This window comes from Passer domesticus, chromosome 3 (assembly GCF_036417665.1).
Source record: "Passer domesticus isolate bPasDom1 chromosome 3, bPasDom1.hap1, whole genome shotgun sequence".
NCBI lineage: Eukaryota > Metazoa > Chordata > Aves > Passeriformes > Passeridae > Passer > Passer domesticus.
Window position 1 is genome coordinate 58,495 of NC_087476.1, and position 25,084 is coordinate 83,578.

At 45.2% G+C, this 25,084-nt stretch overlaps 2 protein-coding genes across 5 annotated transcripts in view; one reads left to right on the forward strand and one right to left on the reverse strand.

Annotated features, from left to right (window-relative positions):
• Nucleotides 1–2,230, reverse strand: part of GPN1 (GPN-loop GTPase 1) — a 17,678-nt gene extending 15,448 nt beyond the window's left edge. For all 4 annotated transcript variants that reach the window (XR_010357830.1, XM_064411357.1, XM_064411356.1 and 1 more), the window contains exons 1-3: nt 1,999–2,230; nt 1,815–1,908; nt 1,036–1,075 (exon numbers count right to left, since the gene is read on the reverse strand). Coding sequence is in view for 3 of the 4 variants with exons in the window: in XM_064411357.1 (XP_064267427.1) it covers nt 1,036–1,075; nt 1,815–1,908; nt 1,999–2,094 (230 nt within the window). In the remaining variant the exon portion in view is untranslated. The remainder of the gene's footprint in view (nt 1–1,035; nt 1,076–1,814; nt 1,909–1,998) is intronic.
• On the forward strand, nt 2,186–24,654 carry ZNF512 (zinc finger protein 512). Its single transcript, XM_064411354.1, has 14 exons — nt 2,186–2,389; nt 4,888–4,946; nt 6,201–6,409; nt 8,140–8,229; nt 11,764–11,847; nt 12,993–13,117; nt 13,495–13,581; nt 15,203–15,301; nt 15,677–15,844; nt 17,114–17,308; nt 17,961–18,062; nt 19,604–19,666; nt 20,236–20,334; nt 20,784–24,654. Exons 1-14 carry the CDS (start codon nt 2,360–2,362, stop codon nt 21,102–21,104), a joined length of 1,731 nt encoding a protein of 576 aa, XP_064267424.1. The 5' UTR covers nt 2,186–2,359; the 3' UTR covers nt 21,105–24,654.
• Nucleotides 24,655–25,084: the final 430 nt, after the last annotated feature.

Below are 25,084 nucleotides of genomic sequence, written 5' to 3' on the forward strand. Positions count from 1 at the left end.
ACCTTGAGATCAAAGGACAACAGCCCTGATACATGATTAATACACCTCTATAAGTCACTTGGCAGGGTAACAAATACTCTCTTACCCAAACACGTGCAATTGGCAGAAGTAAGAGGGGCTACGTGGCTTCTCCTTGCTATTTGTGTTTTAACTGCACAAGAACCAGCATTGACTCACAACACTGTTTTCTCTATCACTACTCTCAATACCCAAACATACTCCTCAGGCCCTTATTAACCAGGCATAGAAACTCCAGTAATGGCTAACAAACGCAATGAAGCAAATAATGCATTTACATATTAATTTGAAACTTATATTTAGGATGTTCTGCTGGTAACCCCAAATAAAACAACAGCCAAAATCAAGAATCCTATCCCCCACCACCTTTATTCTTGTCTAAAATATTAATTTTAAGAGTCATACTTGCAAGCCAAAACCAAAGACTGTGTGTTGTCTCCATCTGCACAAGCTATTACATAAGAGACCAAGGACCTCCACAGCCCTCTGGAAGTGCAGCCACTTTAGCATAATGTTACTGCACTACAGCCAGCAACACTGTGAGCAAGAGCAAACACTCCCATGTCTCTGAGATTCAGAGAGACAACAGTGCTTTGATTATGGCCAAATGGAGAAATCATTTTCTCCATCTACTACAGGCAAGTAGGAATTTCCATATTTATTTATGACAAATAAAATTAAACTAGTTAAAACATGGAGAAAAGGCTGCTGGCTTCCATAAAAACAAAAAACAAAACAAAAGGGCAGAGTCCCTATTGCTTGTAAAAATTTACTGTTAGACAAAATCATTTTTAGCACAAGAGAAAATCACCTGAGTGCCAAATCTTGTAGAACACACATTCCTAATATCACATGCAAGAAGTACACAGTCAAAACCTCTTGATCTTCATGCAACACTCTGCATTACTGCAATCCCCGCCCCCCCACTTCCTACCCTTTACCACACTGTTCACACAACAGATTATTTTCAAAAACTTGAAATTTCAAATATCATTACTCAGACAAAAAAAAGGATACTGTTTCATGACTTCTTTGTACTTCACAGTGTCTCTGATATCTAGGGGAGAAAGACATATATACAGTTTTCCAATGCCCAGCTGGTCACGATCAGCTAACAAAGCACATCTACCAATCTGTGTTACGAGAGATCCAGCACTGGGACACTCCAGTCATTCCTCTGACAGCAGCAAAACAACTTGTGCACCCATACTGTCTTTCTTATCCTCTGGGAAGGCTGGCTGGCATCCTTTACAGAGGGTAAGAGACTGGATTGTCACAAAACTAGGGACTGGTATGCTCTTTGGAACAGCTAAACATAAGGTCTGTTCTACTGCTAAAATGATTTCTCTAAAGTTCATGTCTTTTAAAATGTTTTAAAGTTGTTTGTTGATAGCATATTTATTTGTATGTAGAGAACCAGATCAAATCTGCTAATCCTTTTATTATTGACAAAAAAAAGCCTCCAGAACCCAAACACCTCCAATCACACCAGATGACATAAAAAACATACAGACGCATTGGAAGAATGGCTTTGATTCTAAAAATACCCAAATTAACCACTGTTTGGAGAAAATACCTATAACTTCTAAAAAATACTCCCCAAGCCCTTTTATTAGAACTTGGCCTCTCTTAAGGGAAAACAAGCAGCCCAGCTTGTATTCTGTCACGTATTCGCTCCCGCGGAACACGTGAAAAGCACTCTCCACGAACCGACTCTGTCAGGCCCTGCACCCTCCTGGCAGACCCCAGGCCGCTCCTCCGGCCTGGGCCTCCGTCCCGCGGGGCGCAGCGCTCACCGATGTTGGCGGGGAAGGGCAGGCTGTGCACGGCAGGGTCCAGGTTGATCACGTACGGAGGGCAGCGCTGCCCGTGCAGGTGGGCAGCCAGGCGCTGTGGAGACACGGGGAGGCGTCAGCCCCGCTGGGCACGAGCAGCCCCAGGGGCAGCTGGTGACCCCTCGCAACTCCCGCAACCTCTTACCTGCACGAAGGTGGTTTTTCCGGAGCCGGCCATACCCAGCACTAGCACACACACGGGAGCAGCGGCCGCTGCCGCGCCTCCCGCCGCCGCTGCCATATTCCCAGAGCCCAGTTGTCCTTCCGGGGCGGGGGGCGGCCGCGGCCCCGACGTGACGCACGCGGACCCGGTTGTGGCCCCGCTGCTGCCCAGGACGCTCCGCGGGCCCGCGCGGCCTCCCGGCGCTGCACGGCCCGGCGCGGCCCGGGGTGCGCCACAACACCAGCAGCGCGGCGGGGCTGGAGGCGCTGCCGGGGCCAGCCGGGAGCGGCGGGCGGGACCGCGCGGGCCGGCGTGGCGCTGACGTGGCGGCGGCACCGGCACCATGCGGGGCGATAGTGGTGGCGGCGGCTCGGTGAGTGCCCGCAGTCTTTTCACTGATGCTACCGGTGGCTGCCCCGGAGAGCTTGGCTCGTCCGCGGGTCACCGCGAGATGGGCTCCGACGTCGCGATCGCGGGAGCGAGCCGGTTTCCCCGGACCGCCGGTGGGGCTGTGCGGCCTGGCCCGGCGCGGTGAGCGGCCCTGAGCGGGCGGCGAGCGGGGTTGCTCGGGGCTCCCGGGGAGCAGCGGCGGGAGTCGCCTCTCTCTGCCCGAAGGCCAGGTTGTCCTCCGAGGCCTCGGGCCTGGCCCGGTTCTATTCGACCCGGAGCCGGGCGGGAAGCCTGAGCGGGGCGCTTCTGGCGCCGGGGGTGTGCGCTTTGTCCGAAATGCCTTCGTTGCAGAAGGACCTAGCTGATGCAATGTGCGGGTAGGAAAGAGAACGCGGGGCTGGGACAGGAGTTTGCCAAAGGGTACTGAGCCCTCCCGCTCCTCTCGTGGACAGTCGGGGCCCGCAGGATGCCCGGTGTCCCTGCTGGCACTTTCATCACCTCCACTTTCCGTTCCAGCTCCTCTCCTCGGGGAGTTTCGGTGCTGTGCTTCTGCACCGTCTTGCCGGCTGGATGCTGTCTCCAGCCCGTGTTCCAGCTCACCGTAATGGCCCGCAGTCCACGGGCAGACAGAATTCACTGCTCCCCATCTTTTCAGGCTCTGGGCTGCTGTTTCACTTTTTCTCACCTGTGCAAGGAAGGTTCTTTTTCTGTTTTCCGTATGTCCAGCCGGTGGACATTCCTGCATACATTAGGTCTCTGTTTTTTAAGTAGGAAGTAAAGTGTATAAATGAAAAAACACGCGGAACTTTAATACCAGTTTCTATAGATGTTTCCTTTATAACTGCTGTTATCAACTTGTCAGAAACGAAAGCCTGACAGATCATTTTCACTCTCCTTTTTTATTGCAGATCCTTAATTGCCACCGAAGTTCTTCATAGTAATCTTTACTCTTATGCAAAAATTTTTAGTTATGAAAACCCCATGAATCTTGATACACATACCATGTTTGTCATTTCAGTTCTTCTAATCCTAGATTAAACCAGTGAATTGCAGCAGACTGTGCCTGCCTGTTTATTTGTTCTTATCATTATAACTTCATAGCCCTGATTTTTTTCTGGCTGCTTCTCAGTGAGGTTGCTACACATTTCTCATGTGGAGATTTCCCAGACAGTGCTGTTGACGTTACTGTTTGGGTATAAATAATGCAAACACGAAACATCCAGTTGACTTTACTTCCAAGGAGGCAAGATTTGATTGTGAAGTCACTGATCAAGCAGTTGTGAATTTTTTCGTGCTGCTTCCCTAGCATTTCCATGAGGAGACTGGGGCTGGAAAGAAAAGGCACAGTTTAATCATTCATGCGTTGGTATTAGTTCCTGCTACTGAACTTAACTGGTGCTTGGGGTGTCTCTCACTGCTGATAGTGTGCATCACATTTTTCTATGAAGAAGATAGGTAATTTAACCATCATTTATTCTTTCCTCTGTTTGGTTTTTTTTGTATGTGTTTTTTTGTTTTGTTTTGTTTCATTGGATTTTTTGGGTTTTTTTTTTTTCAGGGTGTGTTTTGGTTTTGTTTTTTTGTTTGTTTGTTTTGGTTGTTGTTGGGGTTTTTGTGGTTTTTTTGGTTCTTCCAGTTTCTTAACTGGTTCCTGTTTATGACAAAATACTACCTTTGTTCCCTAGGTTACAGTTTTGGTATTCTTTATACTTCTACTGGACAGATTTTTATTTTCTAGTCTGTATAACTACTGGTTTTGTCCTGAGTTTTCTAATGAAGAATGGCATTCAGTCATTATTAGTATTTGAAAGAAGGTGGTGGTACGTGATTGTTCAGGCACTAGGAGCAACCTACAGCAAATGAGTTGTTCGGCTATCTTGTACACATACTTTTACAAAGATGTGTTAAATTACATGTCTTAATAGGAGCACAGCAAGTGATAAGTGACAAAAAATCTTTGTTAAATAGGAAAAAGGATTCTGTGGTGTGGATAAAATGAACATCTGGGCAGCTGATGGGGTATGATAAAGCAAGATAAAAATGTGGGCATGAAAGAGACTAGAAACAAGGTTCTTGGCAGGGTAAATGGAAGAAGTACTTCATTAAGGAAAAATAAGTACTGTGTAAAAGCTAGCAAATTAGTATCTGAAATATTTGTCATCAAGTGATAAAAGAATAGGCAGAAGACATATATGGGTGAATGTATTGGAGACAAAGAATACTCCATCACATCCCATTGTAGGGGAGAGCTTTCATATGGGGGGTGTGGAGGGGCTCATCCCTGGTTTGATTCCAGTCCAGTTTAGCTGGAGTTGGAAAGGTTAAGTACTTCCAGTGGCAGGAAGCAGTGATTTATTTTTGAAAAGGGTGGTGTATGCACATCCACAGAGTGATGTGCACGTGATTGTGCTTGGCTGCATAGTGAAACATGCTAAAAGAAAACAAATGATGCTGCTAATGTGAATTGTTCTGCCTTTTTAGGGCACCAGGACTGGACATCACAGACAGCAGAAACTCAAGAAGTCCTTGGGAAATAAAAAGTATGTGAGTGTTTTTTGTCTAGTTTGATTGAACACAAGAAAAAAGCTGAGACTATTCTGAATTTTAAGAGCTGCAACAATTTTAATTAATGTGTTGAGAGTCTCAGCTGACTTCATTTACTGGTTTATAGGAGAAGTGCTTTTCTCACACTTCAGTGTGTATTAGCTTTCATTTATTTTTTAAAGGATTTTAGCATTGTGAAGATAAATATTTTAAGTCCAAGACCAAAGGGTGCTCCGAAATGTATGTATTTTGGGTGTGATTGCAACTTAAAGACTTTAATTTGAGAAAACCTCTCCCCATGCTTCTACAGTAGCTCCTGAAACATAGTATGTAATGACCTGAGCTGTTGCCATCCGTGTCCCCTCCTTATTAATTCCTGGACTGATGTATTAAAGGTGAGCTCCACAGCTCAGACTATTGACAGAATGGCCATCACAGTCATCACTCGAGTGATCTACTTATTTCAGTTGGTAATTGTAGTAGCAATGGGATACATTGCAAAATGTTTGTGTTCCCTTTCTTTCCTCTTTGCATAAATGGTATTTGCCCAGAGAATAGATACTCTGTGTTTCTTTGACACCTGATTCAGTTGGCTGTCGTGTACAGGAATATAGATGTCTGGGCATTTCAAGGCCTGAGAGAAATACTTTGGAACAGTGAAGCAAAGTTCCCTCTGATCTCTAGGGAGAAAAATTCAGTGCTGCTGATTAGTCTAAAGTAGTCTTAATGTAGTGTGATTTGTAGGATATATTGGAAGGTTGTCTTCATTGCTGAAAGCGTCGCTAGTTAAAATTCTTACTGGCATGAAATCTTTAATTGTGTAGTGCCAGCTCTGATTCTGGGAGTAGAGACTGAAGGAGATCTTGCCCTTTGGAAATGGGAAATGTCTATTTTGTAATGATGGGCTGCAGAAATATAATAATATTTCCAAGGATAAGTGCATATTTTTAAATTAAGATTCACTTGCTCCTGCTTCTAAAGTTGAAAGTTTGAGGTAGGAAGAATATTTTTTTCTGTTCCTCTTGAGATCTCACTAATGTCATTATCAAAAAAATGTACTGAAAAACAGCACTGAGGACATTTTATCTTGCTGGCACTTTACAGTTCCCAAAACTCAGGAGATTCAGTGAACTGTGATATTAGTTTTTAGAATACTTGGGAAGATGAGAAGAATGTTGTCTGTCAAGTTTATTGTGATTGTGTACTAGTATGCATGTGTACACACAGGAATTCGACTTGATGTTTTCCAGGTCTAAGCAACTTGAGGAGGTGGAAGCTGCTTTTATAGGAGTGAACAGTGACTCTGAGGACCCAGTCACCAACATTTCCTCTGCCTCCCCAAAGGGCCCAGTGAATGGGAGTGCAGAGCCCAGGAGCAAGCGGACCATTCGCAGGCCTGCTTACTGGTTGGAAATGAGAGGAATGAAAAACAGTGTGAACAAATCTTCAGAAAAAAAAGGTATTTATCACTGCTGTTCTAAGGCAAAACTGATTTTCTCTCTGGTTCTTCAGTGAGAGGTTAGTTTGCTCATGAAAGACATGCTTCAATTCCGCCAAAAATTACAAGCTTGCTAGTGCTGCTCATGTATTAGAGGAAATGAACTTTTGCCACTGCACAAATACGGGTACAGTTCTCTGACATTATGCATAGTTCCTTTTGAGTCACTTGTCTATTAAAGTAATCATTCTGTACCTGAACTCAGTTCTATCTGTAGAAGAGATAGGAGTTACACCAATCATATCACAAATAAGCTTCAAGAGCTTTAAAAATAGAACCATCAACACTAAAGACGTGGCAAAGGGGACCATTCAGTAGTATTTGGGATTAGGTACAGCTTTTTTGGTTGGTAGATTATTATTTTTTTAAGGATGTCTTTATTTTCTCACATTTGTCAGTTATAATTTTCTGATTTGGAATGGGTCTGGTTTGGGTCTTAGGTTGTTGCAGGAACATTCATATTTCCTGGCCTAGGAGCTGTTTTCCAAACTTCTTGTGTGGCAGAGAGTCAAAACTTCATTCTTTAATGCACTTTGTTCTTACCTTTAAGTCAGGATCTGTATTCCATTCTGTTGTGGGGGGAGGCAAATTCGGTAGCTTGATAGAAGTGAGATTGCTGTAGCTGCACAGCCCCAAGTGCAGTAACTAGCCAGACTGAGTATTGCTGTAGGAACAAACACAGACCTACAAGATAGATGAACAGGAGCCAGGCAGATCAGCATACACACAAACAGCACCAACAGCCTCCATCCTTATACACTCAGTCTGCTCAGTGCCTGACATTTGGATCCCTCAGTTGCTGGGCCATGGATACACTGGCCCCTGAGGCCTGCAGAGCCATGCAGGGGGCAGGTGAAGACCTCCTTACAGACAGGCTCATACTCACAGACCCTGCTTGGTGTCAGACATGACAAGATTTGTATACTGACCAGTCACCTATTTACAAGCAGGTGTTCTTTGCTATCCTCTTATACCTCTAGTTTCCCCCACTTGATCAACCCCAAATTGGGTAATTCTGTCCCTTTCCCTCCCTTTGATACCACTCCTGATCATCCTAGTCTTGTGTACTCCTGAATTGTTCTCCACTCGGATGCCAGGTGCTACATAACCCTAGGCAGTAACACCATGCTCTCCCTTCTCACTGTTCCCCCCTTCCAAAGGGGCTTTCATAGAGGGATTCCCACTGACTTATCCTTGTGGGTCTCCTGGGACAGACCCAGGAGGAAGCTGTCTGTTTCTTTAAGTCTATAATTGGTGTTCCCTACCTACCGTTGTGCTGTGCTCATCTGTATTCATAGAGACAAGACTTTGATAGGCTTGGAAATACTCAGGGCAGGCATGATAATGAGTTTCTGTATGCTCCTTTTTGTGTGAGTGCAGGTGAGGTTTTTATCACATAACCTAGCACTTTCTGTCTCTTTTGCTGAGGATTATTTTTCCAGGCCATGCTGTGCCACTGTTTCTTCCATATCTACTGTATCACAGTATTGTGGGCCATGGGGTGCCTAAATGTTGCTGAATGAAAAGGCTGTGTCTGGTTCACTGGTGTCCAGGTGCCTCACAAAAACTCCTTTTTTTTTTTTTTTTTTAACTAGGTATTGAATATAAGGTTAAGATGAGGCAGCAGTAGACTCAAAGCCGTTATCCAGACTGAATACTGAGACTAAAACATATCTGTTCTTACTTATCAGGAGAAGTACTCTTGAAAGGCAAGAGGAAATCTGAGCAAAGGGAAGGCAAAGATGTTAAAGACTCTCCCAGGAAGAAGCAGAAGATTTCGGGTAATACAAATAACTTGTAATTCCTAATTACAAGCCTACAAGTACTTCAACTTGTCTGCCCAAATGACATATTTTGGAGTCTTCAAACTCTGTTTCTGATTCTGAATGTTTTGTTCTAGGAAGCCATTGACTAGTGTCTGCTTAATCAGTGGGAGGTGATCTAATTTCAGTCTTAGAAGTATTATATGGGAGGGAGGAAGGGAATTATGGGAAGTATAGGTCAGCATCATTTCAGTTTCCCAAAGGATTATAGACTAAATAATTGGACACATTGCTTGTAAACATCTGGAGATTGAGTAGCTGATAACAGCAATATAGGTTTATTAAGAGGAAATCAAACCCAAACACTTTTTTATTGCCACAAAGACCATGGGGAGAAATGTGTGACATCAGAGGCCTTTCATTCCTTCTGAAGGTTTGTCAATCAGTGATTAGGTGCAAAGGAAGGTGTACAAGTGGTGAAAGTAGGAGCAGGTGACACAGTAGTGTACATTTGCTGTCCAGTCTTGCAAGGATGAGGTTAGGAAAGCCAAAGGCAGCCTGGAATTAAATCTGGCAAGGGTTGTGAACAGCAACAAGAAAGGATTCTGCAAATACATGAACAGCAAAGGGAAGACCAGGGAAGCTGTGAGTGCACTGCTCCTCAAAGCAGGAGAGCTGGTGACAAAGGACACAGAAAAGGCTGAGGTACTCAATGTTTTCTGTGCCTCTATCAGTTAAAGGAATCCTTTGGGAATCCCAGGAGCCTGAGACCAGACAGAGGGGAAGTCTGGAAAAAGGAAGCCCTTCACTCAGTGAAAGAGGTCAAGGTTAGAGCACGTAAACTGGATTTACCCAATCATTTGCCTGTAGTCTTGGTTAAGTAGAAAGGTCTGAGAGGACTGGAAGTTAGCCTGTGTGACACCCCTCTGCAGTAGGGCTCAGAAGGAGGATCTGGGAAACCACAAACATGTATGTAGCTCTGGCCTTGGTGCCATGGAAGGTCATGAAGCAGATTGTCTTGGGTACTGTCATGGGGTGGGTAGAGGACAACATGGTGATCAGGCCCAGGCAGAATGGCAGGTACTGCCTGACTTATCTGATGTCCTTGTATGACAAGGTGATGCACTTAATGGATGAGAGAAAGGCTGTGAATGTTATTTACCTGGACTTTGGTGGAGCCTTTTTGACACGATTTCCCATGTCATTCTTCTGGAGAAACTGGACGCTCATGGCTTGGACAGGTGCACTCTTTGCTGGGTGGAAAATTGGCTGCATGTCTGGGCCCACAGAGCCATGGGGCATGGAGTGACATCCTTCTGGGGCCGGTCACCAGTTGTCTTCCCCAGGGCCCAGTGTTTGGCCAGTGTAGTTTAATATCTTTATTGATGGTCTAGATGAGGGGACTGAGAGCACCTTCAGTAAGTTCACAGATGACACCAAGTGGATTAGGGTGTGGATCTGCTGGAGAGCAGGAAGGCTCTGCAGAGGAAACAGGAGAGGCTGGAATGATGGGCCAAGGCCAACAGTGTGAGGGTCAACAAGGCCGAGTGCCAGGCCCTGCCCTGGGGTGACTGTAACCCCATGAAGCACTCCAGGCTGGGGCAGAGGAGCTGGAAAAAGCCCTGTGAGTGTTGGTTAAGAGTGGCTCAACACAAGCCCAGGTGTGCCCAGGTGAGAAAGAGTCCAGCCAGTGGCCTCTGGGCTGTGCCAGCTCTGGGGTGGCAGCAGGGCCAGGGCAGTGCCCGTCCCCTGTGCTGGCACTGCTGGGTCACCTCCAGTGCTGGGGGCAGCTCTGGGCCCCTCCTGCCAGGAGAGACCTGGAGGGGCTGGAGTGTGTCCAGGGAAGGGAAGGGAACGGAGCTGGGAAAGGAATGGAGCCCCAGCAGAGGCTGAGGGAGCTGGGAAAGAGGCTCAGCCTGGAGAAAAGGAGGCTCAGGAGGGACCTTGTGACTCTGCACAACTCCCTGACGGGAGGGGTCGGGCTCTGCTTCCATGGAAGTGACAGGACAAGGGGAAATGGCCTCAAATTGCACTAGGTTTAGACGTGATACTGGGAGCAATTTTTTGCCCCAGTAGAACTGTCCAGCCTTGGCACAGCTGCCCAGAGCAGTGATGGAGTCCCCATCCCTGGAGGGATTTGAAAGGCGTGTGTATGTGGCACTTGGGGACATGGGTTAGCAGTGGCCTTGGCAGCGCTGGGGGAACTGTTTGACTTGATGATCTTGGAGGGCTTTTCCAACCTAATCAATTTATGATTCTAGGTCCCATGGGGCCTGATGGGTTGCACTGAGTGCTGAGAGCTGGCTGATGTCATTGTGAGGCCACTCTTGATTATCTTTGAAAGGTCGTGGCAACTGGCAGAGGTTCCTGGAGGCTGAAAGAGAGAAAATACCACTTGTATCTTCAAGGACAGAAAGAAGGAAGATCTGGGGAACTACGGGCCAGTCTACCTCACCTCAGTCCATGGGAAGCTGATGGAGAGAATCATCCTGGAGAGCATTTCCAAACACATGAAGGACAAGATGGGGATTTGGAGTAATCAACATGGGTTCATGCAGGGTCAATCACGCTCAAATCAACCTGATAGCCTTCTACAATGAGGTTACTAGCCTGATGAAATAGGAGTATAGAAAGATGGCTCGTGGAATGTCCCTGTATTCAATTCTGACTATTGCTTCTGTCACCCAGGACTTGGAAGTACGTAGACAGCACAGAGCTGAACGTGACAGCAAGTGTACTGGAGAAAAGGCTAAAAGTGAAAGTGAAAGTCACTTGGCAACAGTGAAACAATTTTAAAATGGAACAGAGAACAGTGTAAAATAAATGATGATATTGTTTGGGAAGAAACACTGTTGCAGCTGAAAAACAAGGAGCAGCCTCCCAGGAGTCAGTGCTTCAGAAGAGGATTCAAGATCCATAGCAGATCAAAAGCTGACTGGGGACTAGCAGTGTCATTGTGGTTTTTTTTAAGAAGGCAGATGTTAGACTGAGAGCTTTGAGGAGGAATGTAGACTCTGTGAAGTAATTAGACTTGTGAAGTAATTCTTTTGCTGTAATGCAGGGTCACCATGGAGTGCTGTTTCCAGGAGTAGGCACTGCAGTTCAGGAAATGTGTGGGACAACTGAAGAGGTCAGGGAGACGAGAGCAAACAGCATAACCCACACTGAAACAATAAGTTTTTTGGTCTAAAGAAGACTGGAATGAGTAGAGCAATGAGACTCCCCACGGTTGTCATCAGATGGACTCAGCCAAACTGTGCACAGAGGATGTGTCAGTGTGAAGAGTTCCCATCCCCTGAGCTTTGAGTATGAAGAACCATAGAACTTAAAACTGTTTGGGTGGGACTAATGCCTGCCACTATAAATAGATCTTGAAAGGGAGTAGGAAACATAATCTTGACGTGGCTTTAAAAAAAAGCATTGAACATTTCTGAATAACTTTGAGATAACAGCAGACTAAATAGCAGCTTTCTAGCAAAAAAATTCTGGTTTTTATTGTTACAAAGCTAGCAGAACTGAGTCTTCTGGCTTGTCTTGTTTGTGTTATAACAGGGAAAAAACAGCAAACTGGATCAAAACAAAACTCCAGAACGAAACGCCAGTGTGTTCAGAAAGAGCCAGAAACCTATGATGCAGGTAAGAAGAGGCAGTAGCTAAGAATTGTTCACGAAGCAGATAAAAGATAAATGTGGTTCTAGTATTTGAATCTGAGCAACAGCTGTGCTTCTGGTGTTTTCATTCGGTAGTTCACTATACCGTTGACAAGTTGGAGCTGGCTGCTGTCCTGGCACTGTGTCAGTACTGCAGAGTAGGACTGAAAGGACTGCACACTGCCTGAGTGTAATTCCACATGCTCTTGCTATTGCATAATGTAACAGGAAAGGAGGAATCACTTTTTGAACTGAACAAAAGCCTGTTAAAATAGTTGCATTATTAAAACTCATTAAAATATTTATAGTTTTTACTCAGCAGAATATGTTTGCAGGAAAAACTCCATAGCCGTTGCTGCCAAATCACCTTTTCTGGGAATGAGAGACCCAAGCAATCTGTCCTAGAAAAATAAAATTAACCTTCATTCAGTGAGTGGAATAACTTGGTGTTTGTAAATCACAGCACTCATTAAACACCCCAGTTTTCTGCCAAGTGCTGTTTGATTCACAAACTTTTCCCCAGGAGAGGGACAGCCTGGGCCTGTTATTATTGGGAAAAGAGGAGAGGCTGTGGATTTTGTTATGGTAAGAATTCAGGCAGATGGCTGCTAAACCACTTTTCTTCCCAGAACCCATTTCAGTAATTTATAATTCTTGTGGATTATGCCAAACTTGTGCTTGGGATTTCACAAAGAAGCCAGAAACTGAAAACCAGGCCACACAGGGTGCTTTTCCCTGGCTGTTGAGTAACTTGCCCTGGTGGTCTGTGACTGCTTTTACTATGAAGACACTTCGGCCAAAAGAAAAGTTTACTCAGCATGCTAAAGTAATTGTGCAACAGAAATTAACAGAGGAAAAAATGTCCACTGGTCAGGTAGAAGAACATACCTTACAAGAGAAATGGTAGGTCAAAGGGTGTTTGTAAAATGCTCCTTGAAAGTGAGTGATGTGTGCCTTGTGGCATTCCATACCTGAAGCTGTAAACAAGCTGCACGTGTTGAAGTGCAGCTGGACACAAGTTTGGTAGCATGTGATCTGTTTCTTTTTAGAGTTCACTGCGCACATCAAAAGAGGAAAAAAAACCAAAGATGTTATGTTAGCACTTGGGTTCTAAACATTGTGTTTTGACAGGTAGTATGGAAGAGCAGTGGTTTTTAGAGATTCAGGACAAAGGCCGAGTTACCTGTCCCACGTGCCGGGCTGTGGTGAGGAAGACTGTAGAAGGACTGAAGAAACATATGATGAATTGCAGGAAGGTAAGAACACGAGAGATGAGCAATGGTTTCTTTACTCCTCTTCAGCTTACTGATAGAAATACCTGCCTGTTTTGTGTTGTATTTAAAACCAGTTTCATCTCATCACCATGTCCCTAAGCAAGAGTCCTTTATACATCTGTAAGAACAGCGATTGGTGCTTCTTGCCCAGCCTTTTGCTGGAGGTTTAGGTTAGTGAACAGAGGTGTAGTTATTTCATTGTTCCACCACTAGATTTTAGACTCCATAAATTCGGTTCTTTGAAGAGAGTTACCAGGCCCAAATAAATTTTTCTGCTCTCCTGCTTCTTTCCCCCAAAGAGTTTTCCACTGCTTTGGTTAATTTACAGTTAAATGCACCACGTCCTTGTTTATTTCTAGGAAATGTTCACGTGTCATCACTGTGGGAAGCAGCTGAAGTCTCTAGCAGGGATGAAATACCATGTCATGGCAGACCATAACAATCAGGTAATACAGCTGCTGTGCATCTGAAGCTCCTACAGGCAGAACAGGCTTTGGTCCTTTCCTGCTACACACAGACATGGAACATGGAGTGCTTTTTTCAAGTGTTTTAGATGTTCAAATCTAGTTGAACTATTATTTTTCCAGTTAGACTTGACATCTGGAAAACAGTAGAATGTTACCAGAGATGGTAGGCATGCAACGTCGTAGAAAGAGGGATGAATTTCTGTTTAGGCTGGTGAGAAGTCACACATAAAAAGCATTCCCAATCAGAAGGAAAAATATTAGGCTGCAATTTCAGTCCTTTGCTAAAAAGGAGGCGGTTTTTCTTCATCCGGAGCAGACTAGATTTGAGGTAACATAGGAGAAGCAGCAATTAGTTCTCATCTCTCTTTAATGTAAAAATACTAATCTAACACTAGATTAGTACTAATACTACAATCTGCTTTTCTTCTTTGCTCTTACTTTAAAGAAGTCAACGTCTCCTGCTCTAGTTGTGAAGAATTAGAACTTTTGAAAAGGTCTTTTGGAAGTTTGTGCAAAGGTCAGATAATTCACTCTGAATTTTTTTTCATGATTCCCAGTACTGCAGTTTCTGAACCTACAGCTCTGTTAGTAAATTTTGCAGGCCAGGGATCATATTCTGGCCCTGAGGATTAGGTCTGTCACTGAGTTCTATCTTTTTACTCAGTCTAGGTGTAAAGTAGGAAATAATATACAATAACCACAAGACAGAGAATAAGAGACTTGAGCTGTAGTTTTGCACAGATGAGTAACTGTTACAAGCAATCTGCTTCACATTAGTCAGGCTGAGTGGAAACAGTAGGACCGGTAAATGTTTAAGATGCATCATTTTCTGTCAGTTCACTCCTTTTAAAGATAATTCCTCTTTGGTTTAACCCCAGTCAGCAGCCAAGCCCCATGCAGCCCTTCACTCTGCCCCTCACCCACAGGATGGGGGAGAGAATCAAAGTGAGAAAAGTCATGAGCTGAGATAAAGACAGTTCAATAGATAAAACACACAAGCAAAGCAAAAGGAATTCATTCACCACTTTGGCAGGAAGGTCCAGGCATCTCCAGGACCACAGGGCTCCATCACACAAAGTGTCAGCTTGGTATAGCAGATGAATGTCTGCCCCCTTCCTCCTCCTTCCCCCAGGTTTACATGCTGAGCGTGATAGTGTGTGCTCTGCAATATCCTCGTGGTCAGTTGGGGCTAGCAGTATGCTCTGCATTATCCTCATGGTTAGTTGGGGTTGGCTGTCTCAGATATGTCCCCTCCCAGCTGCTCGTGCACCCCCGAGCCACTCTGGTGGAGCAGCATAAGAAAAGTCCTTAGCGCTGTGCAGGGGCTGCTCAGCAACAGCAAAACCATCTCTGAGCTATCAACCCAGTTCTCAGCGCAGATCCAAAACACAGCCCCATACCAGCTGTCACCCCAGCCAAAACCAGCAGTGATACAGGAATCATCATTATAGTACATAAATGTCTGTAAAATTGTTAAGTTGCAGAGATTAAATTATTTTAGAAGCTTTCCTGCCCCATTGTGAGTAGTGAATTCCCTGTGGGGAGAACTGTAAATGCTGAGCATCCTGTGTTTTTCATTCATCTTTGTGCTGTGCTTTAGCCAGTTGTGAAGGAGGGAGAAGAATTGGATGAGCAGCTTGAGCGAGACCGCCTTCGGAAGGTTTTGAAGCGAATGGGAAAATTAAAGTGTACAAGGGAGGTAAGCTGCATTGTGCAAAGTGTCAATTAAACAGTAGTGTTTTATGCATAAATATGAAACATGAGAGTCCTGTTGAGTGTGCTCTGATGCACAATTTGTTTCAAGATCTTAACTATGCTTTTAAGGCAGAGTAGCATGGAATCATAGAATGGTTTGGGTTAAAAGAGACCTTTAATAATCATTTCAATGCCAATTCTTTGTTGCAGATTTCATCTGTCTGAATAGACTGACATTAAAGTTTTCTGCCTGCCTGTCTCTGCTCTGTCATGATAAGTGCTAGTACTTTGGTCAGCAAACTGTGGATCCTGTTCACACTGGGGGTGTAATCCCTTGAAGAATGGTTTTCTTCCATGTATTTCTCTTTTATGTTGACAGGGCTGCACAGGCAGCTTCACCAGCATAATGGGATACCTATATCACATTAAAAAATGTGGGAAGGCTGCTTCTGAGCTGGAGAAAATGGCTATGAAGTGCCATCACTGTGGAAAAGCGTACAGATCAAAGGCAGGACTTGTCTACCACCTCCGATCAAAGCATGGGCCGGTGAGTGCACCCTCCAGTGGTACTGGGGACTGGGATGGGACTTCAGCCACTCAGCCTTGAGACATGTGTTTGGCTTTTGTCTGCTACTTTGTTGGGTAATTTATGGACCACAAATGTTTGCATTTTTCCTGCCCCTGGGTTATTTTGTCCTTGATAGTTTCCTTCTAGCAGGAGCTGTTGCTTGTCTGTGACTAGGATGAAGTTTTTAATAGTAAATCAGCATCTCAGCAGTAAATGACCTGACTTTTGCTCCATGAAAGGGTGATTCTAACATAACTTGTGAGATGCTTTCCTTTGCTATTAAAATACTCACCATTGGAGCAGAACAGGCAGTCTTGTTGTCGATTAGGGTTTTACAGTGAATGATGGAATACTTTTCAAGACTAGCAACTGCATGAAGCTCTCTGCTTGAGCCTCATTGCTGTGATCCCTATGAGCAGTTCTGGAGGTCTGTCTCACCAGTGGGATGCACTTCTGTCCTGTGTCTGTGACAGTAAACTATTGGATTATACCAATATTACTGAACAGGACTGCCTTGACTTGCCTGGTTCCTGCTGCTGAACCAAATAGCGGCACCTGTGGTGTTTTGCACCCCAGAGATGCTCTGGCTCGCTATGAGCACGTGGGGACAAGTCCAGGCATATCCCGAGCTCCAGTGCTTGCGGCTGGAGCTTGTTGGTAAATGAGGGTCACTCCTCAGGCCTCCCTGTGCTGGAGAAACTTTTTAAGGCAATGGTGAAGAAGGAGTCGGTCCTGATAGAGGGTTTAATCCAGAGTTTTTAATCCAGAGTTCTTATTCTGGGCCGCATGGCATCTGAATGCAGTAACAGCTCCACCAGAACCCCCGGCGCATGGTGTGCTCGTCCTTTTAACCTGGGGGAGGGGAGGGAAAACAGGGACCACCAACCAGGTATTGGGGGAGGGGGTCTCAGGTGAGAGGGACACCTGGATGGGCCAAAGGCCCCCCGGGGGGTGGAGAGCATCCTTTGAACTTGCCAATCACTCAATGCTCCTCTGGTTTGATAGACAGTGCCCTGCAGGGGTCAGGGGTGGGGGAAAGGAGAGGTGATTGACATACCACCTGGGGAAGGAAACTTCAGGGGAGGGACCAGGAAAACTGAGGCACACCATGGCAAGACACCGCAACAGTAAACCATAGCTGATGCAGCCTATTTATGAGGGGTTTGGCAAAACATTTATTTACAGTATTTAGTGTAACTGAAATAGGAAGTAGTGAAAGAGGCTCACCTTTTTGGGCCTTCATTGCAGGTCACTTTCCTCCATGAGGAGAGAAGAACGGAGAACCTGAAAGAAATGAAACGGGAGCAAAACGACACAGGCAGAGTTCAGAGGAGATCTGCAAAGGTGGCAATCTACTATCTCCATGAGCTGGCAGGAGAGGAGCTGGCCAAAGAGTGGCCCAAAAGAAAAGTCCTGCAGGACTTGATTCCAGATGACCGGAAGGTACGAGGCCTTAAAAATACTCTATAGGATTCAAGTTTATACCTCCACATCTGATGAGTTGTACTGACCCCTGCCCCATGTTTATGGCACATTGAAAGGTGTGTTGAGTGGAGGAATGGGTTCTGCTGTCTCTCTCTCACACCGTATTTCTGCAGCAGCAGTTGCTGTGGTGCAGTGTTTTGTTCAGGCATGCTGTAATGACTGTAGAGTCCTATTGTTGGAATTCCCAGGGGGTACAAGGAGCATGGGCTATCATAGGGCTCAGATCACTCCTGCCATGCTGTAAGGCCCCAGCAATCCTTCCAGTCTCTGATACATACTGTGCTATTTCACAGTGCTTTAGACTTCAGAATTTCCAGTAGTGTCCTTTAGGCTGTGAGTGAAAGCCAAGGGAAAACAATGGATTTCAGCGGGGTAAGGACATTTAGAGGAATTTTTTGTAGTCAAGGCAATGGGAGGTTTCAGATTCTGATATTGTGGCAGTTTTCCAAATTCAGTTGTGTTTCTAGAGAGTTGGTGAGACAAGAGACCATTGATTATTGGGAGTTTGCCTCTTAGAGTAGGAGAAGAGATAGCACTTCTGTCTCAGCCTAGAAGAGGAATTCTGCGTAGCCAACATTACCTCCAGCTCTCGATTCCATCTTTGTCTCAGCTGAAATACACTCGTCCTGGACTGCCCACATTTAGTCAAGATGTGCTGTGCAAATGGAAAACGGAAATAAAGATGTACCGAAGAGTCCACTGCCCAAATCAGGTAACCCTTAACTGTTTCTGAAGCCCATGAGGGGATAGATTTCAGGTCTGTATGAGCCAACAGCTTCCCACAACCCTGAAACTGCAGTTGGTCTCTCTGTGGGAGACAAATCCTGCTCCATCTCAATATGGTTATTTAGTGTAATCAAGGCCCTGTTTAGTCTTGGAGATGTCTGGGGATGCTCCTTTTGTCTTTTGCATCAAAGTGCCCTGGGGATGATCCTTTTGGGAATGTGTGTGAACACTTGAGAGCCAGTAACTTGCTGTCAGGCTAGTACAGTTTTCTCATCCAGGTGGGCAGTTGGTCAGTTTGGAGGTTTGAATAGCGGAAAAATGACAGGCCTCTGCCTTTCTATCTAAATCTATTCATAGAAGGAAGGAGCAGAGTTGGAAATACAAGAGTAAATAGACTTTGTCTGGCACAGCACTTAAGTTTTCTTCATTGCACTAGACTCGCTTTAAGCCCTTTTCAACCTGGCCTTGAGCATTTCCAGCATGGGGCAGCCACAGCTTCTCTGGGCAACCTGTACCAGGGTCTCAGCACCCTGACAGGGAAGAATTCCTTCCCAGTATCCCATCTAGTCCTGCCCTCTGGCAGTGGGAAGCTATTGCCCCTTGTCCTGTTATTCCAGGTCCTTGTCCAAAGTCCCTCTCTGGGTCTCTTGGACCCCTTGGATTGAAAAGCTTAATTATCCACAATGCCTTACAACAATCACCAGTCAGATCCAGTGGGAAAAAATAGCCCCAGTGATGGAGGTGGTGGACATCTCCACATGATACATGCTGTCAGAGAGCCAACGATCAGTGGCAGCTGCCCTCTAGGTTTGGTGTATAGATGGTGCCTTCCCTCTGCCCTTTCCCCTACCCCACCCCCAGCACTCTCTCCCCACTATTCAGGCTAGCATCATTTTCAAGATCAGAATTGCAGCCCCATGTTGTCTGTGGAGCTGTGTGCAGAAAGCAGCTGTCCTGTGTCACCAGCCAGTGACCCAGCAGTATGTCTTGCTCCTGCATCCTGTTCTGGGACCTGGGCTGAAGGCTGAGCACAGTGTGGTACCCCAGGACTGATGCCTGAAGATCCCCACGGGCCAAGCCTCTAAAGCTTCTCTTTAGCTGAGATCAGGGCTGTTGGATGCTGTGCTCCTGCTGTGTGCCACTAGACATGAGCAGTGCAGGAGGGAGAAGTGTCTTGTACCTGCCCCATGTGCTCTGCCTGAATTTTTTCTCTGTTGCACTTCAGGCAGAAATCTGGAAATTGACATTTTAGTCAGGCTGTTGATAGAGTATGAGACTAACTGTCACAGGAGCTTTTTTTATGTCCAAGTGTGCTCAGAAACTGGAAATATAAATACTAAGCTACTTTTCTAATGGTCTTTTTACCAGAAGCTTTCTGGCTGGAGAGGATTGGTATCTTCCTCCGTCTACCTCTCTTTTGCACTTTTGGATTGGCCTCCAGACATAATAATGCTTTATTGTCCAGGAAGAAGTGATTTCTTGCTAGCATGTTTTTCACATTTGTTTTTTTTTTTTTTACTGTTACAGGGTTGTGAATCTGTGTATGGCAGTGTCTCAGGACTCAAGTCTCACCTTGGCACATGTACCTTGGTTGGTAACTTTCCTCTTAATAGCCCTACTGTCCCTGTCCCTCTGATAACCCTTTGTTCAAGCTCTTGTCCTGCCACCTGCTGATCTGAGATCCTCACAAATTTGTGAATTCATGGAATAGTTTGGGTTGGAGGGGCTCTTAAAGATCACCTTATTCCAGCCCCCAGTTTGGGTGCTCCCCTGTGTGCTAAGGGTGTTGCCATTGGAAACAATGTTTGAAAGCAGGAGAAAGCACCTTCCTTACTGGCATTCCTTTTAATGACACGGCAGTTCTACCTGTAGGTTCACAGCTACAAGAGCAGTTTTTCCAGGTGCACTGCTGGAGACTATATGGCGTCTCAGAGGGCAGTCCTGTGCTTCGTGGGCACAACTGCTCACTCGTGTTAGTGCTACTGTAGCTAAAGCTGTCTGCTGTGAGAGATGAGACGGATGGATGGATGAGAGCTTCTAGGTTTTATTGCTATTTGAGTTCTATCTGAGCAAGATTTAAATTAAATATATAGGTTTATCAGCCTCGTGGTCCAGCAACTCTTGATGAAATTTTGTTTGTTTTTTTGTTTTGATGGCAGGGAGACTTTGTGGCTGGTAAATACAAGTGTCTCCTGTGTGAGAAGGAGTTCATTTCAGAGAGTGGGGTCAAGTATCACATCAACTCTGTGCACGCTGAGGTAAGGCAGGCAGAGTGGAACCTCAAACCCCAGGATATTGGAAGTGGGGAGAGTGTCTTAAGAAGAAAATGCTGGATGTGTGCCATGTTTTACTTTTTCCTTGCTCACTGCTGGGAACAGGGTCATTAAACTTAGCTGGTCTTATGTGTTAGTCTGAGGAGTAAGTGTTGTGTCATGTCACATGCCTTGTCCCAAGCTGCTGCTGCTCTGTTCAGCTCTGCAGCATTTCCTGTGCCTTTAACTAGGCAAATGTCAAATCAAATCTGAATCCTCTGAGACAGAGTGACACCTAAGGAGGCACATCAGAGCGTTGTTAGGCAGTTGCCTTTCGAGATCTTACCTTTCAGGGAAAGCTTGTCCCACAAGGCAGCTATATTGTAAGCCTGGGTAGGCTTTATTTGGTGTTTCCACCACGATCATTACCAACCTGTTGCCTTCTAAACCTGCAGGACTGGTTTGATGTGAATACAACAACAACCAAAAGCTTTGAGAAGCTAATGAAAATTCGCCAAAGGGAAGAGCAGAAGAAACAACGTAAGAAACGTCCTTTGACCAGGGGCAAGAAGAAGAGAGCTGGCACCCTGGCTGCCAAGAAGCTCCCCGCTGTTGGAGCTGAAAAAACAAGAAGTAAGAGAGGTTGTCCACAACGGGCAGACAACGAGAGTGCAAGCAGTGAGGAAGGAGCACCCCAAGTTGCACAGAGAGCTGAAGTTCCAAAAACCAGCCGCAAGCGAGGCCGAAGTAAATCCCTAGAAGATGAGAAGGAGTAGTCCTAAAACTTTTCACTTCTGTCAGGCTCACAACCCACAGCACTAATATTAGCAACTGAATGTCTTTGGGACTGTGACTCAGTTCTGCGGATGACTTCCATACTGAAAGTTCTGCATCTGGTCAGTTGTGAGGAATTCAAACTAAAGCTGTGGTGCAGAGGCTGCTTCTGCCAGTGGAGTTCCTTTGGACAGTGGCACTCACAGTGTACCCAGTGTGATTCCTGTTCTGGTTGCAGTCTCAGCTTGGTCATACTAGTTGCTTGTTTAGTGGTTTCCAGTACAGCAAGTGTCTGTTTTGTCATCTTCCTCTGATGTGTGAGATCAGGGTTCTTTTTTACAGTTCTTCTCAAAAGGGACTGACTGGCACAATGTTTAGGTCTCTTCAACGGGGAAATCCTTTCTTGCACAGAATGCACCCAAACTAAACATGGGAACTGCTGTGCAGAATGCAAAGACTCTGGCTTGCCCTGTCACTCTCCTGTCTGTTGTCAGCAAGGCTGCCACAAAAGACCTTCTCAGTATTTGCTGTATCCTGTTGCACAAGGCTCTATTTCATACCCTGGTGTTTAGGCTCAGCACCAGACTTGAAAGAGATGGAAGGTCATTATTACCCTTGTCAGGAACCCACTGTTCCCCTGGCATCTGTCTCCTGTAATGCTGAACATTAAACATGTGTAGAAAGTCTTCCAGTGATGCAACAACTGAATGCTCTCAAGCCCTTTGGAGATTCACCAGCCTTTTAGAGACCTCGGTAACTGATGTACTGAGATGGCCCTTGTGTGCCCTCTGAAGCCCACCTGTTCCATGCTCACCTGGGAGACATACTGCAAGACAGTGCATCCCTACATGAGCAGCCTGCTAGTGCTGGGACCAGGTTCCACAAAGCTGCCTTGCCAGCATGTGGTTCTTTGTCATGCCAGTGCTCCCACAATGTCTTTTTCCCCTGTTCTGCAGATATGCCCTTCATTGTCTTACATAACCTGTTTCTTTTCAGTATCGCCTCTCTGTGCAAATGAGGTGTATTAGCAGTGGCTTCCCTCTGTAGAAAAGGTTAAAAGAAGAGGGGTCACTATTTTAAGACATGTGTTGGCATTGTCTCTGGATCATAAGGAATAATATCTTCCTGTCTCTATAAATCATAGAATGTTAAGGGATTGAAATGGACCTTAAAGATCATTTAGTCTCACCCCCTGCTGCCACGAGGGACATGTCCCACTAGACCAGGTTGCTCAAGGCCTTATTTATCCAGCCTGGCTTTGAACACTGTCAGAGTTGGGGTATCCACAGCCTCCCTGGGCAACCTGTTCAGTGTCTGAATGCAGCAGATGTCATAGAAGCTAGCAGGAAGCAGCAGCACAGGCAGTCCTATTCTTCAAAGAATGGTTCTCCAGACTTTGTTATCCAAAGACCCACCATACTAGAAAATTGTAAAATTTGCACTGTCTGACAAAATTGCTGGTGCTGAAATTCCCAGGGAAGGCATTGCAGTGGGGAACAGGCACGTTTGTACATGTGTGTTAGTACCAGCACAATCACATTGTTCCTGATGGGGGGAATACTGTAGGGCCAAGGTGGTCTCCAGAATTGCCTTTGGAACCAGGTGCTGCTGCGCTTGCAGGTGCTGTGCTGAAAACAGACATGTGGACTTTGCAGGGCATGTAGAGTCTGCAGTGAGATGGGCAAGATCAGAAGACAACAAAATAAAATGTCACCAGTGTGAGAATGTGGTTTCTTGTCTGTTTGCTGTGTGGTGCTTTTGGTGCCATCTGCACCTCCCCCAGCACACCCCAGCCTGTGCAGGGCTGTCCTGCTGCAGGGTGACCCTGCATGCTCTGGTGCTGTTCAGCTGTCTTTGTGGTTTCTCTTCAGAACTCCACAGCACTGTACTTGGAGCAAACATTCACTGCATTCCCACTCAGTACAATAAACCCAGGAATTAAAGAGGGTTTTTCATAGTGGTTTTCAGTCTAGAGTCCTGTTTCCTGTCATGTATGATTTACTAACTAGACCTGCTCTCTAGACATGAATCCTTTATGACCACTTGCGTTTTGTAGTTACTTCAGTAACGTGCTCCCCACATAACATAGCACATGGAAAAAAGCATTCTCCAGTCCTGTCCGTCAGCACAACAGCAGATTGTTTGCGGGATTGGCTCAAGCTGGTATGAAGTGGTGGCACTGCTGCCAGTACAGTGCTTGTGAGGAGAGAGATCTGTCCTGGAGCACCTGCATCCTGCTGCAGTGGGGCCAAGGCAGCTGTGCTCGCTGCTCTGAGGGCAGGGGCTTCAGCAGAAAGGCAGAATCTCTTCCCTTGCCTGCTCTGCACGCTGCTGGAGAGGCAGCCCCAGACACTGGTGGTTTCTGGGCTGCCAGTGCACGTGGCCAGGTTGTGTTATCCCAGTTTTGTTATCCCTAGGACCTTGTCCCCCAGGCTGCTTTCCATCCATGGATTCCCCAGGTTTTTCAGGATGACATCCCTCTCTTCCAGCAAATCAATTGCACCAAGCAGCTCAGATGGGCATCAGGCCCTGGAGGAACGCTGCCCACTGCCCCAGCTAACTGGTCCTTGCTGTTGCCAATTCTACTTGAGCAAGTACATGTTTAGGAAGAAATCCAGTTTTGAAGAAATCAGGAGTGACAAAAGAAACCGGCTACTCACTCAATACTTGTTGCAGTGGTTCATTGTACTAAAAATGCTGTGTCTTCTCATTGAAACTTGTTTTATTTCAGCCTCTGTATCCCATACTGCTGAGTCCTGGTAACTGAAATAGCTTTAGGGTATCAGAAATTCTTCCTGCATATTGTAGTCATAATTAACTCCATACCTAATTTGCTGTATGAGCTAAAGAGGCTTGCTAGTCTCAGTCAAAACAGGTTTTTCTTTTTTTTTCTGTTGTGCATTGTTCTTTGCTGACATGTTGTATATCACTTGGTGCATTTTTCACTTTTTAAGTCCAGAGGCATGAACCAGGAACCAGCTGCAGTATTCTGTAACAGTCTGGTTCATGTAAGATACAATGATGACCTTGCTCTGCTCTCACCTACTTCTTTTTGTCCTCAACGCCCTCACTACACTGTTAATATTCACTTTTACCCTCTTAAGCATATTTTTTAGTTGTTCTGCAAATGCCTCTGAGGATTCATTTATTTTGTTTCTAGAAATTCAACAAGGTTAAGGCCAGATAGCACATGATGAACACATTCTGAAACATCATGGTATATTTCACAGAACTACTCTAGCAGATACCTTAATAACTATGTTTTGTACAGTAACTTTTCCAGAAAGCTTGGGTTTAATATACGGATTCTCTTTGCAATTGTTATATAATTTCATTAACATTCTTGATAAAGATGTCAAATAGTTGCAGAGTATGGGATTCTCTAGGACAAATCCTTATTTACAATTATTTAATATCAAGCATTTAATGTTTTCCACTGATGCTTGTATAACATGTGGGGCCAAGAACAAGGCCTTAGAAAAAATTTGTGATGTCAACAGCTACTTTTACCAAAACAGACTTGTAATTAATTAAAGAATAATTTACAGAAAACTCATCTCTGTGAAACCACGTTGGCGGGTCTTAATTGTGGTGCCCTTTGATGTCAGTTGTTGGTGTGTCTAGGAGACAGACTAAGCTGTACTTACACTCATCACACAGTTTGTCTTTTTTTAAGTACTAGCACACTTGAGTTTTGCTTTGGGGGCCTGGAGGGTTTGGAGTTTTTTTTGGAGGAGAGAGAATATATTTTGGTGTGGGAGTTGTTCAGTTGTTTTGGTTTTTCTTAATCCTTAAGGATTTCCCCATTGTTCCAAGATTTGTTAAATGTCATTAATAATTCAGTAATTTTTATGAGATCACTTACCATCCTTCCCTGCATGTTATGCAATGCAGTAGCTGTAAGGTTTAAACTCTTTCAATAATGCCATTTAATAATGTTGCAAAAAAATGGAGCTGTTCTGTTGAGAGGAAGCTGTGACGG

Coding starts and splice junctions, on each gene's coding strand:
- ZNF512 (XM_064411354.1), top strand. CDS start 2,360: ATGCGGGGCGATAGTGGTGGCGGCGGCTCG. Junction 2,390..4,887: donor ATAGTGGTGGCGGCGGCTCG/GTGAGTGCCCGC, acceptor CTGCCTTTTTAG/GGCACCAGGACTGGACATCA. Junction 11,848..12,992: donor GCCAGAAACCTATGATGCAG/GTAAGAAGAGGC, acceptor GTGTTTTGACAG/GTAGTATGGAAGAGCAGTGG.